Source organism: Bacillus rossius, chromosome 10, assembly GCF_032445375.1.
Source record: "Bacillus rossius redtenbacheri isolate Brsri chromosome 10, Brsri_v3, whole genome shotgun sequence".
Taxonomy (NCBI): Eukaryota; Metazoa; Arthropoda; class Insecta; order Phasmatodea; family Bacillidae; genus Bacillus; species Bacillus rossius.
The window spans coordinates 10,458,651-10,475,938 of NC_086337.1; the positions used below are offsets into that span (position 1 = coordinate 10,458,651).

General features: G+C 41.1%; 1 protein-coding gene across 2 annotated transcripts in view; it reads left to right on the plus strand.

Moving 5' to 3' along the window:
• Positions 1-17,288, plus strand: part of LOC134535776 (ubiquitin carboxyl-terminal hydrolase 8) — a 203,561-nt gene that overhangs the window by 51,610 nt on the left and 134,663 nt on the right. For both annotated transcript variants that reach the window (XM_063375026.1, XM_063375027.1), the window contains exon 4: positions 9,693-9,855. In XM_063375026.1, coding sequence (XP_063231096.1) covers positions 9,693-9,855 — 163 coding nt within the window. The remainder of the gene's footprint in view (positions 1-9,692; positions 9,856-17,288) is intronic.

The window sequence follows — 17,288 nt, forward strand, 5'->3', positions numbered from 1 at the left end:
TAAATGAATTATGTGATCGGCTTAGATTATTACTTGCATCGCAACAATCCGGGAACACGAGCCATTCAAATGAAGTGTTGGCCATACTAGAAGAACTCCTAGAATCTGGCTACATTAAAAAAAAATAAGTAAAAAAAAAATGACTGCCCGACGCGGTATTACGCTTGAACTTCACAAAAGCGCACGCAAAGTCTTTCCTCGGAGACGTGTAATCACTCATGGTCTCGGCGATCTTTTACAAATTGATTTGGTGGAAATGCAGCCTTATCACAGTGCGAATAAAGGATTCAGATATATATTGGTTGCGATTGATGTTTACTCCAAGCGGGCTTACGCGGTTCCGGTACTGAAAAAAACTGCGGGGCTTGTGGCTTTAGCTATGAAACGTATTCTAAAGGACTCTGGACGTTTCACTCACATGCACTCAGACAGCGGTACCGAATTTTATAACAGAAGATTTCAGACATTGATGAAAGAACACGGAATTAACCATTATTCAACCAACAGCGAGCTGAAGGCCTCGGTAGTTGAACGCTTCATTAGAAGTTTAAAATCGCTTTTGTTTACGGAAATGTCTGCTCAGGGAAACTATAAATGGCTACCGCTCTTACCAATAGTTATGGAAATATACAATGGCAGATTTCATAGGACTATCGGTATGAGCCCCAACGAGGTAAAAGATAATTCTCTTCTTAAAACGGTTTACAATATTTTCAAAAAAATAGACCACAGGCGACTTAAGCTAGTGTCGGATATTATGTACGTATCTTAGGAAATAGGGATTTATTTGCAAAAGGTTATTCCGTAAATTGGTCCCACGAGATTTTTAAGGTGATAAAAATACGCAACACTTACCCTAGAACATGCTTCTTGTCTGATCTAGATGGAAATGAAATCAAGGGTGGTTTTAATTCTCAAGAAATTCAAGTGACGAAGTATATAGACACTTATTTAATTAATAAAATCCACAAGTGACTTCCTACACGTCTTCTAGTCAGCTGGAAGGGATTCTCAGAATCAGTAAAAACATGGATTTCTAGAACCGATGTGGAAGACTGATGGAGTGAACCGGCCTTAACAGACTCTAACCGCGGCTCTCTGGAGACCCTTGGAAGGTGGTTGTGACACGTGGTGTGTGGTAGACTCCTGCAGCGCGGTCGCAGCCGTTGCCTAAGGGGTTTTATATTTTTATTTTTTGGTAGCTGGGCTTCTGTCGTCATCATTCCCCTCTGCGAGCGCTTCCCTACGCGGGAGGCAGTGTCTGGGTTATTATTAAATAACAAGGGTGTTGGGGGAACGCGCCGTCGCGACATGTCTGCGAGGCTTGCGCGACACCAGCCCTTATGCTCCCTAGCTTCCTAATTTAGAACCATCCACACAGCCTCCACGGGACGTCAACAACCACCTGCGGATTCACTCCACGTGGCTCCCGGCAACGCCCACCCGGCCACGTGGTGCCAAGCCCACCTCCTGCCCAGGACACGCGCTCAGACAACCAACTGTTTGATTGTTGACAGTGTCCCAGTACCGGCTACCTCTCCCTACTGATGACTTATTTTCATTCAGCTGGATTCATGAGACACAGCAACAGCTTAAACAAACAAAAATATTGTGACAAACTCATGCTGACACAAGTTTAATATGAGCTAGAACCAAAGACAATAAAGAATGCGAGGAAGAAAACCGCAGTACAAGTAGGAATTAGTTGCAGAACCTGTGTTGGGGTTATGAGCAATAACATCAAAATAAAGGTATGAGTAGATGTTGACTAGGCAACTTCCACTATAAACACACTTATTCCACAAGAATGTTGAAACATCAATTGCATGCTTTATCATAGACATATTCACAACCGCCACCATTCGTCCCCACTGAAGCTTGTGGTCACCGTACCAAAACAAATACCATACATAGTATGCTTACAAACAACTGCCACATAAACACACAAAATATTAACATAGCCGCTTTTAATTACATAAATATTGCCCTCTAAAGTTTAGGCAAGAATGACACAAATACTTTATTGGAGTTACTGTCTGTTGGGCATCTGTCATTACATACTGGTTACATTAAACTTAATGCTGTTTACTCGACGTGATCAGTGTTCCGCTGGTGTACTGGTCAGCCGACTCCTCGGTTACTGGCCCGTAAGCTAGCCACTTGTTCAGGCTTTGAGCAGCCAACCAGGGTGGCTCGACTGCATTTTGGATGATGCAGAGCGAGTCGTTACTCACTAAGCTGGTAGCAGGTTACCCTTGGCCTCTTGTATTGTTACTTCCGGAGTTTTTGTAATGTTACCTTGTAGTGTTATCACCGGAGCTCGTGTTTTTCACAGCGTTCTAGCTCTTAGCTATCGGACTGTTCTGACTGCTTTCTGGCCTAGAGAGGGATGGTATCTGTACTCAAGAGGGATGGTATCTGTACTCACACTGCTTGATGACAGCTCTGCTTACTGCTGCAACTTGGTTTGACCTACTCTGTGTTTCTCGCTTACACTAACTTTTCAGATTGTTTCCCCAAACTTCACTTAATATTTTCTTCTGAACAACCCTTAGGGATGGTTACAAAGTAACAGGATTGCAACCCTCCAACCTCTTTCTTCCTATTTACTGTGGAAATACAATTTTTTTTGGGCTGAGGTACTCAGCCAAAACAATATAGGTGGTGAACAAAATAGAAAAATTAAGAAGAATAAAAAAGAAAAAATTTGCTGCAGCATTATTTGATCCAGCGACCCAAAAGTTACTAGACAAGCACGCTGGCAGATGAGCTATGGGCTCGCTCGAGCAGGGAATAACGTGCAATCTACTTGCATCTCGGGTATGCTTCGCAATCTAGCGCAATACCTTTGTGCACCTAATAGTCGAGAGGTGGTCTTCCCCTATGCCAAGTGTACGGAGATATTCTGAGAGCCGGCTACCCTGAGCTCACGTCTGCCAGCTGCACACGTAATAGACATTATGGTATTTAGTATGTTATTGTGTAATTTGTTTTTGACGGACATGGAAAACAATATTTTGAAATATTCAGCAATGAAATTAATTAAATTTAACAAATCAGTGTTATCCACTGCAACGTTTTTACGGCTTGGATCCTCAGGCTTGCAGGTATGTGTTTCTGGCATTTCTGGTTATATATAAGTTAAAAAAAAGTAGTTGTTGACACAATTACATAGTTACTAAATGTTTAGTTGAATCTCTATTAGTTGGCCAATCAGATTTAATTATGCAGTTGTGTAGGGCACTGATATAGAAATTCCTGGAACTTTCAATGAATGGCAGAGAAACCAATATATTTAAAAAGCAATGTTTTTATTGGTTGGATGAGCCACCTGGTACTTTCCTCCCATATGAGTGAAGGCAGCCATATTGTGCAACACTTTGGTCTCAGCATCAACAGTGTACGGTCATGTTATTGTTTATTGTAAGGTAGGAAAGTCATTATGGCCAATGGTCTGGTCCATCGTCTAAATTGAGTATAACAAATTGCAGCAGATACAGGTCTGGGAGGCGACATTTCATGGACATCAAGCACCGGAGCACAAGTCCATTTCTTGTCAGTTCAACTGCCAATGAACTGTTATCATTTAACTATCTAAATCTAAGCCTTGCTTTCTTCTAGTAAGCAAGTTCTCTCGAAACACTTGTTTTGGTGAAGATTTGAAAATTTTTGATCTGCATGAAATAAAAATTTGTGTGACGCAAGTCTTTTTCTTTCAGGACCACCAAAATCCATCAAGAAATAGTTTTTTTTTTCCATACTTCCAAATTTTTAGCCTTATTCATAGGCTGAACATTTTGGACACCTTAAATTTTACTCCATAATCACATAATCATTGTTTACCTTAATGTCTGTAGCTGTGACTCCATAGCCAAATGGGTTGCAACAAACATAATTTGGCAGCTACTGAAATAAAAGAATTAAAAAAATATAGGTTGGATGCGACCAGCGTTCGAGCCCATGGCAAAACTTAAAATGGCTTTACTGCTTGATGACAGCCAGTGCAGGTCAAATATTCAAAAATACGTATGGCAGTCATGATAACAAATCTACATTATTTATGCCTACAGGCACTCCCCAACAGACTACCTTATAAGCCTGTGACTATTTTTAACTTTGGTAGTCCTAGGCCTGACTGGTTACTGTAACTACTTTGAAGGGGTGTGTATAGAATTTGTTTCTCTAAGTTTGTATTTACATTTGTAACATCCTTATCATCATGTGTAAACAGTATGTTATCACACTCTTATTTATACTTTTTTTTTTCTTTAAGTGGAAAACAAAATTTGTCCTTGCAAAAAAATAGCAAAGCATACGTATTGCTAAAGACAGGTGTTTAAGAAACAATTATGGACGCTCTGTAAACTAACAGAAAAATTGTATTGTTTCAGTTACGTAATTAAATTTGGCTCTAGACACGCACGCACGCTGCAGTACCTAGCGTTGTCCGGGCTGATCACTGGGTGATATATTGTCCACGAGTTAAAGCAAAATGGGTAGCGCTATATGAAAGTGTGGTGGCATAGAGAAATGACACACAATTGCTGTTTGTATGTCTATAACCCATGATTTTCTGTTTACCCTTGGTAATTGGTTTAACTGTTTAGAAGTTAATTCGCTGCACCGTCATCTAGTGACGAGTTATGTAATATTCTCCATGTTCAAATATCTATGTATACCAATTTTCCTGGCAATAAATTGCATGCTGCAGCGCCATCTAGTGGTGAGTTACAAAGAAATATAGCATAAAAACAGTTTCCATGAAAAAACACTTGATGTGCCAACTTTCATGGCGATTGGTCAAACGGTGTCAGAGTTTATCAATGTCATACATACCAACATCATATTTTATGTATAGCTATATATGATATTAAAAAAGTACAGTAGAACCCCGATTATCCGTTTTAATGAAGGGGACGAGTGAGTCGGATAATCGAAAATCGCGGTTAGCCGAGTCATACTTGCCTCAAAGGTCATTAGCCCACAGACAGCCATCTGTGGACATTCGGAGATTACATATAAATAACGACCCTAATCTCGGGAACCGTGAGGGGTCGTATCTATTCTCTGTTCACTCTTAGCTGAGTTTTGAAATAAAAAACACCATCGTATCACTGCGCCGCGTCAGCAAGTGATAGGCTGAATTTATCTTGCGTGCCAAGCACTAGTTGCAACACACACAAACTTCAGTACAGTCGGTGCTAATAAAATAATGGTGAATATAACAGGAAAATGGTGCCGTTACCTTTCACGACACAAAAGGAAACAATGTTTATTTTTTGAATAATCGATAAAATAGCACCATAACGTAAGACAACAATATGATAGTGTTACGATTTGGTACTCACCTAATCACTATCTGGCAGTGGTGCTATCCCTTCCAGACTTGAATCAGACCTACCACCACTATCTTCGTCACTACTGTCGTCACTGTCACCGAGAGGAATGATTTACTGGCCCCAACAGCGTGACACATTCACAGTGAGGAGTTGAAGTGGAGCGGTTTGCAATTGAAAACAAAGGAATTCAGTACAAACTTTTACAAAAGTTATCTTAAGAACATTATAAAACTAGATGTTTAGAACTTTGAACACGTTTTAAGCATTTTAAGGAAAATATGTTAAGTCTTGTACAGTTTTTTAAAGAAGTCTGTTACTTTTTTCTGTCGCGACTTGTTTATTTTTCGTTTGATGTTTAATCTTACTTTTCTTAATGTAAGAATATCTGAGAACTCACTTTCTTCTTCCTTTTCCATAAACTGTAAAAGTGTTTCTGTTGACTCTAACGCAGTTTGCAGTCTCACACGTTTTGCTGGAGTCAAATCTTCCCCGTCGCCCTCATCACTTGAACTGACATCGGCGGCCGCGCATGTGTTCGAACTGACAATGTCGTCATCACTTTTAATTTCATACCCAGGAAGCAAGACGTCAGTTTGTAGCCATTCCTCTATGTTTTCTTCATCAACATGAGCAAATTGCTCATTGTTTTTTATAGTCGATTGAAGCGACTCAGCAAAGTTTTCCGTCTCAATGTCTTCTTTTTCAAAGCCGTGGAAGTTATCAGCTGAACCTTCAATGTCACAATACAACTTCCTCCAAGATCTGACTATGTTTACTTTCAAGACCATTCCCCATACCTTAACAACAAGATAAATTGCTTCCTTTAAGTTCATGTTTTTCCATAACTGAACCATTGCCCTATCTTCCTCCAGCAGTAAGTTTAAGAGTTCTCGTCGGTAATGCCTCTTTAATGTTACAATAACACCTTTATCCATTGGCTGAATGAGCGCAGTCACATTTGGAGGCAAATAGGATACAAAAATATTCCCATTTGCTGATTTCAACTCGTTTTCATTTGGATGAGATGGTGCATTATCTAAGAAAAGCATTGCTTTGACCGACAAACCTCTTGACTTAAAAATTCAGAAACATGTGGTACGAATTTGGAATGGAACCACAGTTTAAAAATTTCTCGAGTCATCCAAGCAGATTTATTGTGATAGTAATCAGCTGGAAAATATTTCATTTCCGTGCCCTTAAATGATCGTGGTTTTTTTGCTTTCCCGACACACACTAATTTTAGTTTATCTTCTCCACTAGCATTAGCACAACACATGATTGTGATTCTCTCTTTACTCGATTTGTGGCCAGGCGCAGACTTTTCTTCTGATGCTGCAAGTGTTTTACTTGGTAAGCACTTCCAGTTAAAACCAGTCTCGTCTCCATTATACACTTGGTCCGGAACTAAGTTGTGTCTGTCAATAATCCGCTGGAACTCCTTTTTAAATGCGCTTGCCCCTTCGGTATCGCCGCTAAATTGTTCACCTTCCAAGGACAATTCTCTTATTCCATGACGATCTTTAAATCTTGCCAACCAACCTCGCGATGCACTGAATTCTTCTGTCAGGCCTAGTTTTTTTTTTTTTTAAATTTGAGCCTGCTGTGATAAAATTACGCCACTTAGTGGTACACCCTCCGACCTTTTCTGTTGAAACCATTCAAACAAACAAGCGTCCAAGCTGCTAAATGTGGATTCTTTCATCGTCTTTCGTTTATTTAATCCACTTGAAGTGTCAGCCTGTGAAGCAAACTGAAGGATTTTTTCGCGATTTTTTATGATGTCGCGCACTGTTGTGTTACCGACATCAAACTCAGTCGCAAGTTTTGCAAATGTTTCTCCACTCTGAAATCTTTCTATAATTTTTGTTTTGCTGTCAATTGACAGTACCACTCGCTTTCTTTTCTGTTCATTTGATGACATGATGAAATGTTACGCTCAACACTTCCGCACAACACTACGGTATAATCCGTCGGAATGCAGATCACTGTTACAATACATAAAATTATCACCACCTTCACGCTTCAACAATGTACACTAATGGACTGTCTCCATGCGCCGGGTAATGTCTGTGGCACGGCGCCGTGCTGCGCGCGGGAGTGTACAGTCGGGTCATGCGGACGTGGAATCGCGCACCAGTGTATAATCTATTCACGTATCACGGAACACAAAAATAGTATGTACATACGTATGTATCGACTAGTATTTTTTTTAACTTTCTTTGTATATGAACATGACTGAGTCAAAAGTACTTTGCCCAACATACATTTTGCAAAGTATTTTAACATTTACATACATATTGAGTCATTGGTTATATGTAACTAAAAAATTGGACTTGATGGACATAAATCGCGGTTAATCCGCGAATCGGATGATCGAGTCGCGGATGATCGGGGTTCTACTGTATATTGTTACGGCTGGTAATCTGGCCTGGCCGTAAATGCAGTAGTGGGGAAAGGGGATAGTGATGAAAAGTGATAATGAATTTATTATGAGAGGTAATGGTGAAGGGGAATGTCTGTGAATTGACCAGGATCACGTACTTGTTACTTATGTTCGTGATATCCCTACATGTCCTGTGTGGATGTCAGGGTTTTGGGGGTCAACTGCACCCTTTCTATGCCTGCGTGAGGCAGGAAGAGTGTCAAGACTTTTCTATGATACATGAAGAGAATATACTTAAAGGCATTTATAGCAGGTTCAAGAGTCAACGAGCAGTTTTTACTAACAACGGTAATTGTATCCTGATAACTTTACTGAACGATACTATAGACCAGCGGTTCCCGAAAGGTGTACCGCGGAACCCTGGTGTTCCGTGAGCCAAGACTAATTTCATATAAAGCAAGCACAATTATTGTCAAATAATTTTCTTTGAAGAAGTTGGGATTCTGCCAAGAGAAAATCAGATCATAGAGTTCCCTGGCTGAAAAAAATTGAGAACTGCTGCTATACACATCAAACCATATAAAAACATAAAAAGATAGAAGAATCTCTCACCCTAGCTGGCTGAAGACTTTAAATTGTCTAGTTTTATCGGCCATTGCATTTTATTGAGTCCTGACCTCCTCTTGATGAACACATCTGTTTATGTTGTTTTGTTCCTTTTATTTACAGGTTTACCAACTTTACTCTAAATATTTTTTTTGGTGATTTCTTTATGTTGAAATTTAATTTAATAATGTGTCTAAATCTTTAAATGTTACCATTTTTAACTAATGAAAATTTTAACAATTTGAAATTGGAAAAGTTCGAAGAGGAGAGAAATCCTTACCAAGTTTCTAAGTTCTACATTATCCTTTTTGCGGAACCATTAAGCATCTGGTCACCCATCGGTTGCAGTTTCTTCATGTGGCAAGTGTTGAGTGGCTTGTCTTGTACTGACTGACTGTTATGCCTTATTACACTGGCTTATGTTGCCTGCTACTGAACACGTCTTGTTTGTTTACATAAGTAAGGTGTGCTTTCCCAGTGCGCCATTTCTGAGCTTTTGCTCTTTGCTGATTAGCTGCCTATTCACTCTCTGCTGTTACTTGCCGTGCATCCTCGCTACCTACGTCACTATCCCTACTCCATCTCGGCTCTGCTGACCTAATTCTGCATTCTCAGCTTTTTCGAGGTTACGGTTACTCGTCGAGTGAGGCACACACACCTGTTGTCATGCTGGGCTGTGTTATGCTATCGCTAGCAAACATTCGTTGTGCAACTGGGAGCTGTCCCTGCTGGAATATCGCTGCCTGCATCCTTGTGAACGGTTTACTGCCGACCACCTGTTTCACCACTGGGTGTGTGTCTGGCCCCCTCGTTACCTAATGCATAGACAACTAATCTTTACAGAACTATTTGTAATAAAAAAAACCATCTCTGTTGGTCTCTTAAACTATATAATTATTTATCTGGGAATTTTAGGGCCTCGACAATATATTTGAAGCGAACTAAACATAACATTCAAGAAAACTTAACAATTTGAAAAAAAAAAAGTGTAATTGTGCTAAACTGATTCGCCCTTGTTAAAGATGCATAATTGTGTTGTGAGATAGGTCGTAGCTAATTTTGACAATGTTTTAGTATCTTCCTTCTGTTTCCTAACTGTGTCCTAACCTCAGATGTAGCAGTGCATCATTAGCCAGATACATACGATGCAGGGGATAAAGTGAAACCACCCACGCCGTGAATCACCACGCGAGTCGACTCATGCTGGCCACAGGTGGTGACACTTCATGCCTACTCTCGTGTTGGCGTAGGTTGAAAGAATACAGTGAGATAAGGAAACAGTGTGTGGGTTTAGCAAGTGCAATAACTGTGTTTTTTGATTTGTGATCGAATGTCAGAAAGAGAAAGTGAATATTTGTTTGCAGAACCGTGGGGCTCGACCATCTCTTGTACAGAGCTGTACAAACTCTTGGCTGAAGCTAAAAAGAAGATTCTAATATTTGACGTACGACCAACGTCTGATTATAACAACTCTCACATCACTCTTACAGAAATACTACACATTCCAGAGGAACTTGTAGAAAACGGGTAATTAAGTTAGTAATTTAATTTTAATTAGTAATTAGTAGTTTAGTAAAAAAGATCTTAATTGTATACATTTGTCTTAACTAGCTGCCCGACCCGGCTTCGCACAACTATACTAATGGAAAAAAATTAAGCCACATCTCCCATTTACGATAATGGTAAATAAAAAAAAATTCAGTGAAAATTTATTACAATGCTGTATAATGTACCGGAGAGAAAATGAATAGCACCGATGGTTTCCCGACTCGTGCACGCAACGTACAACTGATGTACCTGTACTTCGCTACGGCAGTCTACAGCAGATCACTCTTGCGCCGCTCATTATACATACCCCTCCTTGTGGGTACGCCACTGCCGCGCAATGCCCGTTGCCATGGAGACGCAGAAGGCATGAACAATGCAAAATCCTGTTCTTATGCATACAAAGTACCCACTGTTGCCTGGTTTTAACCACCCATGGGATCTAATTTTCGGAAAATGTCATCCTGCGTAACATAAGGAACATTACTGTGAAGTTTCAAGTCTGTAAAATATATATACTTGAAAAAAAGGGCAATTTTTGATATTTAAAGTACCCGCAAATTTCAACGGTGATGAGGACTGCACTAACAATGAAATAGTCGTTGCCATAGAGACGAATGAAGCATCAACAAAGCAACAGCCGTTGCCATGGTGATTTCCTACCAAAAACTGGAAATTTTGATATATTACGCCCCTGAAACTCCCCTTGGGATCGGATTTCCACAGAATCCGTTCTTAGTGAGCGTCTACATCACAAAATGAGTAACTGCTAAATTTAAAGTCAATCGGGTGTATAGTTTTAGAGATCTGGTGATGAGTGAGTCAGTGAGTGGTATTTCGCTTATATATAAGACTTCTAGCGCCTGCGGCAGTGTCACCACACACTTTGTACGTGTACTGCATGTTGTATCTAACCCCCTCCAACGCATTTGATTCTAAATTGGACTTTTAGTAAGGATCGCTAATGTTATTGATAATATAATATAGCCTATAGCCTTCCTTGATAAATGTACTATCCAACACTGAAATAATTTTTCAAATCGGACCAGTGGTTCCTGAGATTAGCGCGTTCAAACAAACAAACAAACAAACAAACAAACTTTTCAGCTTAATAATATTAGTATAGATTTAAATCCGCTAAATGTTGATGTTTGGTGTTTGAGGGAGACAACATGACAGCTGTGTTTGACTTCACTCACTGTGCCCCCCCATTCTCTTATCCTCGAATCTCTTGTTGCCTGATGAGGATTCAGAGTGCCTTTAGTGAATTTTGCAACTACGAATTAGAACATATTTGTATTTTGATAGTTACTTTATAATCATCTCCGACAAATACATTTCACTAGAAAAATTTGTTCGTACTTGTTAGAACTTGGATAAATCACATTGCTTAATGCAGTGAAAGGTATACAGTCCTGCGCTCTATGGTTTGGCACGTTCTGTAGTTGGGCTCCAGTCAAGCCGCTTGCATTCTTGGTGGCCAGGCTGTGTTAGTTTTTTTGGATTACATTTCACGTCACATTTTTACATTTGGTATTACAGTGAAAACTGTATCGACGCTCGATAATCAGGCAAAGTCATCAATCCTGCATAGCCATGATCCAGAACCTGCTGGTTAAAAACAATTTCACTCCATTATTGCTGACCTCAAAACAATAAAATAATAACATAGTACGTAATTATTGAGAGTTATGAATACCAGGACAAGTTATCTATGGTATTTTATTAAGAAAACTTAATATGCAATACCTGAAATCTGTATAACTATGTTCTAATTACATTGTATTTATTGCAATAGGCTAGTTAATTTTCTGAGTGCTTGTGACAACATACCACAACTCAGCCAGGCCCGAGGCTTGTCCAGCACGACTGTGGCGGTTCTCAGATTATACTGAGTTTCGTGAAAGACGCCATAAATAAAACAATTATTTGGTTATGATCAAGCCTGTAACCAAAATTCTAACTTTAAAGATGTAAAGAACCCTACAAGGCCTCAGACATCTGCTACAACAGTAGATGTGAATGAGGTTTTATTTCTGGGTGTATGCTGAAGTGTCTTGACCTTGTTTCATGCCATGAGATACTTGTTGTTCAGCCTTGCAGAATGTTTTTATAATAGTGTTACAAACACAGGCAAGACAGCAGTGCACGCCAGGTTGGGAGTGTGCTGGCGGCCACGCACGGCACTGACGTCACGCGCCGTCCATTGACGTAAGACACGTCATGAATGCCTGGCCTGATTACAAGGGTTCTCACTACCTTTGCTCCCCGTGCAGTGTCCCGCCTCAGGCTATTATCACCTTTAGCGGCCTGGGAATTCTGGGCTTACAAAGGTTGCCGCGAGAAATGGCTTGAATAATGCAGCCATTCTCGAATTTTTGGGCGTCGAGTCAGCCCGGGATGATGTGACTCATCACAGCCACTCTCGTCGGTTCGAGAAGGGTGCCACAAGTATTTAAGCAGCAACGCTGGCCTCCACGGGAGTTCGGCGGAGTTCCGAGAGTTCCATGAGCAAAGGGATTTGCGACATCTGCAAAGAGTGCACTAGAGTGGCGCGACACGGAGTTTGATTGGATCGTGGGAGTGCGGCGACTGAGTGGCACGAGGCGGACAGGTGTGAGGTAAGAGGCGAACCAATGTTGAGACTAGCTCCCAGTGAGGAGTGCGAACTCTGGAACTTGATTGACATTGAGTGACTTGCATATAAACATTTTTAAGTGCAATTGATTGGTGATCAGACATTTTTAAGTACAATTATTTATTAGTAATGTTAATATTAGTAATTTATAAAACTTTAAAAAAACTTAATTGGGCTATCCCTTACAAATCCAGTTCTCCCCCACATCATAAATCGTAACATTTTGGGTGTCGGAAGTGGGATAGCCCTAATGAAATGTTTTACGAATAGTTCATAGTAAATTAATAAAATTTAAGATAAATTAGACTTTTGTTTTTCTAATTTAATTGTAGTTAGTTTTGAGTAGTAAAGGTAGTGTTAGTTTTAAGCAGGAATTTAGGTTAGCTCGAAGGTGAACTTGTAGTGTATTATAGGACAGTAGTGATAGTGACAGTTTAATAGTGTATGTGGACCAGTAAAATGGCCGCTGATGAACTCAAAAATATAAAGGCTTTCTTGGCTGAAATGAACAATAAAATGGAGAGTAACCAAGAAGAGATGAAAAAAAAATTATAATAGCCAAGAAGTGATGAAGAGTGAAATGAAGAACTGCCAAGAAGAGATGAAGAATTCCATGAAGGTTTAAGGTATGGCGACCAACACATGGGCGAGGTGTACAGAACAGCCCTGAAGACACATCGACAGAGATCTTCAGAAACACTAAAAAATATCAGAAGATGACATAGAGTGGTTCACACACCTCCCTACCCAGAAGAACCAACAGAGTTCTGCCAGTAGCTAGTCACTAGTGATTTTATAGAGGTTTAGCAAACTCTTCATTTGGCCCGGCACAAGAGGAGCTGCGAGGCCTTGGTCCATACCCTAGAAATCGAGGCAGCATGCAATGCCTCAAGAAACACAAGCATCAGGACAAGAAGAGCTGGACTGGAGCCTTACAAGGGAGCAAATGCTAGAAACAACACTAATGGAATAGATATTCTCAGGGCATTGAAGAAGCTGCTAAATGACACTCCAGGTAACCAGATCAGAAGAGCAGGAGAATGCCCGTGATGCTTCATCTGTAATGAACCAGGACACAACCAGTGGGACTGTCGGACATGCAGCAAGACATCGCAGCAGGAAGAGAAACAGGAAGATCAACAGAGAAACGAACAGGAGCTAGTGTGAGGGGGTACATGCCAGCTCTACAGGAATTGGTAGCTCCTACGTTTTTTCCTGTATCCGTACTTCGTAGAGGCCATGGCAGTTTATTGCTTAATGGATGATCTATGGCAGACAATATTTACTTACTTTTGACACAGAGTCATCTGCATCTATAGTTCATACTTACATTTACATTGTAAGTAAAGAAAGCTGAAGAGTACACCCATCCCATATAGATTCAAAACAGCCACCGGAGACACTTCACCTGTGTATGGACAGCTGGATTGGGAGTAAGGAGTGGAACTTGAACATTATCACAGACCTTTCTTGTTGCTGATATCACAGATTAGGTAATTTTAGGAGTGGACATCATTAATCGATACAGATTCATTATTGACATGGAAGGACAGACACTGCGTATTAAAGATGAAGAGGTGGTCTTGTTTATCCCCCACCAATTAGAATTTCCTTTAATGCAAGTGGTAGTTAGCGAATCTGATTCAATTCCAGCTTACCATGAGCGGATAATAGCAGCTAGGATTATAGGAGATCCTAGAGGTAATATGAGTTACCTGATTGAGCCAGATATGACATTAGGATCAAAGACTCTCCTGGTCGCTTGAAGCATTGCAAGGTTTGGCAAGGTTGTACCAGTCAGGGTGGCCAACGCAAACAAGGATTATAAAACAAGGAGACCCAATAGCTAGCTGTGAACCAGTCTCTTGGGTAGGCCTGTTTGAGTCTTCCTCACCTATTAGACATGCTGAGCAACCACTGAACCCAAATCTAGAACATTTTCTAAGGCAATGCTGAAATAATCTAACAGTTGAAGAAATAGAAGTAGTCACAGATTTTCTGGTAAGCAACCAGGATGTTTTTTCCTTAGGGAATGCTATCACATCAATACAGCAAGCACCATGGTGGCTGCCTCTAGCAAAACAGGAATAAGCAGAGAAGTTGATAGCGGGTTGATGGAGGGTGGTGTAATGGAACCATCAGCGAGCTCTTTGGTTTCCCCAGTTGTTTTAGTGGCAAAGAGGGATGGCCAACTGAGGTTCTTTGAGGACTACCGGAAGCTGAATGACGTCACAAAAAAAAAAAAAAAAGCTACCCCTCACATGTATTGATGACACACTTGATACACTCTCTGGCACCAGATGGTTCTCTACACTGGAGCTGAAGAATGGTTACTGGCAAGTGGAGCTACACCCAGAGGATAAGAAGAAGACTGCCTTCACGACAGGTAGTGGTCTGTTCCAGTTCATTGTGTTACCATTTGGATTATGTAATGCTCCTGCAACTTTTGAGAGATTGATGTAACTTGTTCTCCATGGCTTGACTTGGAAAACATCCCTAGTATACCTGGACGACATTATTGTGGTGGGAAATACGAAGAAGGAACTTTTGCGAAATCTCCAGGATGAATACCCATCTTAAGTTAAGTCCTAAGAGGTGCTTCCTTTTCCAACATGAGGTAACATTTCTGGGACATATTGTATCACATGATGGAGTGCGAACAGATCCTGAGAAGATCCGTTCTGTTAAGGAGCGTTCTCAACCTAAGGATAAGCATGAAGTAAGGAGTTTCGTGGGACTCTGTTTGTGCCTGGGTTCTCGACAATCGCAAAACCATTGAATCGGCTGATCGAGGACAAGAGACAATTTATATGGACTTCAGCATGTGAGACAGCCTTTCAAGAACCTCAAGGAATCCCTTTGTACTACCCCCATACTTGCCTACCCCTGTCAAAATGGAGAGTGTATCATTTACACAGTTGCAAGCGGAGATGGGTTCGGTGCTGTACTTTCCAGGTTCAAGATGGAAATGAATGAGTACTACAACAAAGTTTTGTCTAAGCCTGAACGCAACTATTGCATCACAACACGAGTACACTTGGCTGTAGTGAAGTGTCTGCAACATTTCCACAAATATTTATATGGTAGAAAATTACTTTTACACACTGAACATGCTGCACTTACGTGGCTACTACAGTTCAAGGTTCCAGAGGGACAACTTGCTAGGTATATTGAACAGATACAGCAATATGATTGTCGGATAGAACACACAAAAGGCCAATTTCACAGCAATGCCGATGCCCTCTCACAAAGACCTCGCAAGGTAGACTGCAAACATTGCAATAGGGCAGAGAAAAATGAGGTAATTGAAGATGTTCAACAAACAACAATAACTAACGGGAAAGATAAATGGAATAATGTCAGATTGAAAACAGCGTAGCAGCACTGGCACTCATTACAAGCTGGCTAGAGAATGGTACTGGATGTCCAATATGGCATAAGTTCTCCAGTGACCGAAGGGCTGTGAAAGCTTCCTCGTTACAGTGAGATTCATTGAGGATGGTGAATGGGCTACTAATGAGGGCATTGGAGAGTCCAAATGGAAAAGTAGTTACACAGGATGTTGAAAGAAATCCATGATGGTACCTCTGAGGGTCATCTGAGGGTGAACAAAACTCTAGCCAAGACCCGTCAATGTTACTATTGGTTGAGGTTTTGCCAGAATGTGGCTTGTTGTAGACAATGTGAAGCATACTCAGCTAAAAAAGGGTCACAACACCGGAGTCATGGGAAAATGAGGACCTAAAATGTAAGTGGTCCGTTTGAGAGGATGGCCATCGATATTGCTGGACCATTTTCCAAGACTAAAGATGGTAACTGGTATATTCTGGTAGCAATGGATTACTTCAGTAAGTGGCCAGAGGCTTATGCACTTCCTAACCAAAAAGCCACTACCATTGTGGCTGCGATACTCAACAACTTCATTTGCAGTTTTGGGGTACCAACGGAGATACACTCAGACCAAGGCCGCAATTTCGAGTCAACGATATTTCAGGATTTGTGTTGGTTACTGGGAATAAATAAAACCAGGCTACAGCCCTATATCCTCAGTCTGATGGCATGGTGGAGAGGTTCAACAGAACTCCTTTGTCTAGGTTGTGGCTGAGCATTAACAGGATTGGGAGCAACACATCCAGTTGTTCCTGATGTCATATAGGTCTGCCATCCATGACTGCAGTGGGTAGACTCCTGCGAGTATTGTGTTTGGACAGGAGTTGAGGTTGCCCTGTGATGTCAAGTTAGGTTGTCCTCGCAGGGAGCCGACCAGCACCACTGTTTATGTGAATGGTGCTTATACATGAAGAAGCTCGCAAAAATCTTTGATTAGCGATGAATTGAATGAAGACAAGGTACGACCTAAAGGCTAACTCAACCGGATTTCATTTGGATGATTTGGTGTGGCTGTACAACCTGCAACGAAGAGAAGGAAGGTGCCCTAAGCCTCAAGCAGCGTGAGAAGGCTGGTATGAAGTCTTGAAGTGGCTAAATGATGTGGTCTACCGCATCCAGAGAGGAAAGAGGGGACGGATGAAAGTGGTACATTTAGACCCATTGAGGGACTATGCCAAAAGGGACGCGTTACCTATTCAGGACGAACAGTTTTAAGAAGCGGGCAGTGTTGCGAATGCAGACAGACAGCAATGCACGCCAGGTTCAGAGCGGGCTGGCAGCCATGCACTGCGGCCACAGACATCACGCATCATCCATTGAAGTAAGGCATGCCACGTGTGCCTGGCTGGATTACAAGGGTCTTTGCCAATCTCTTGCCCCTCTGTTC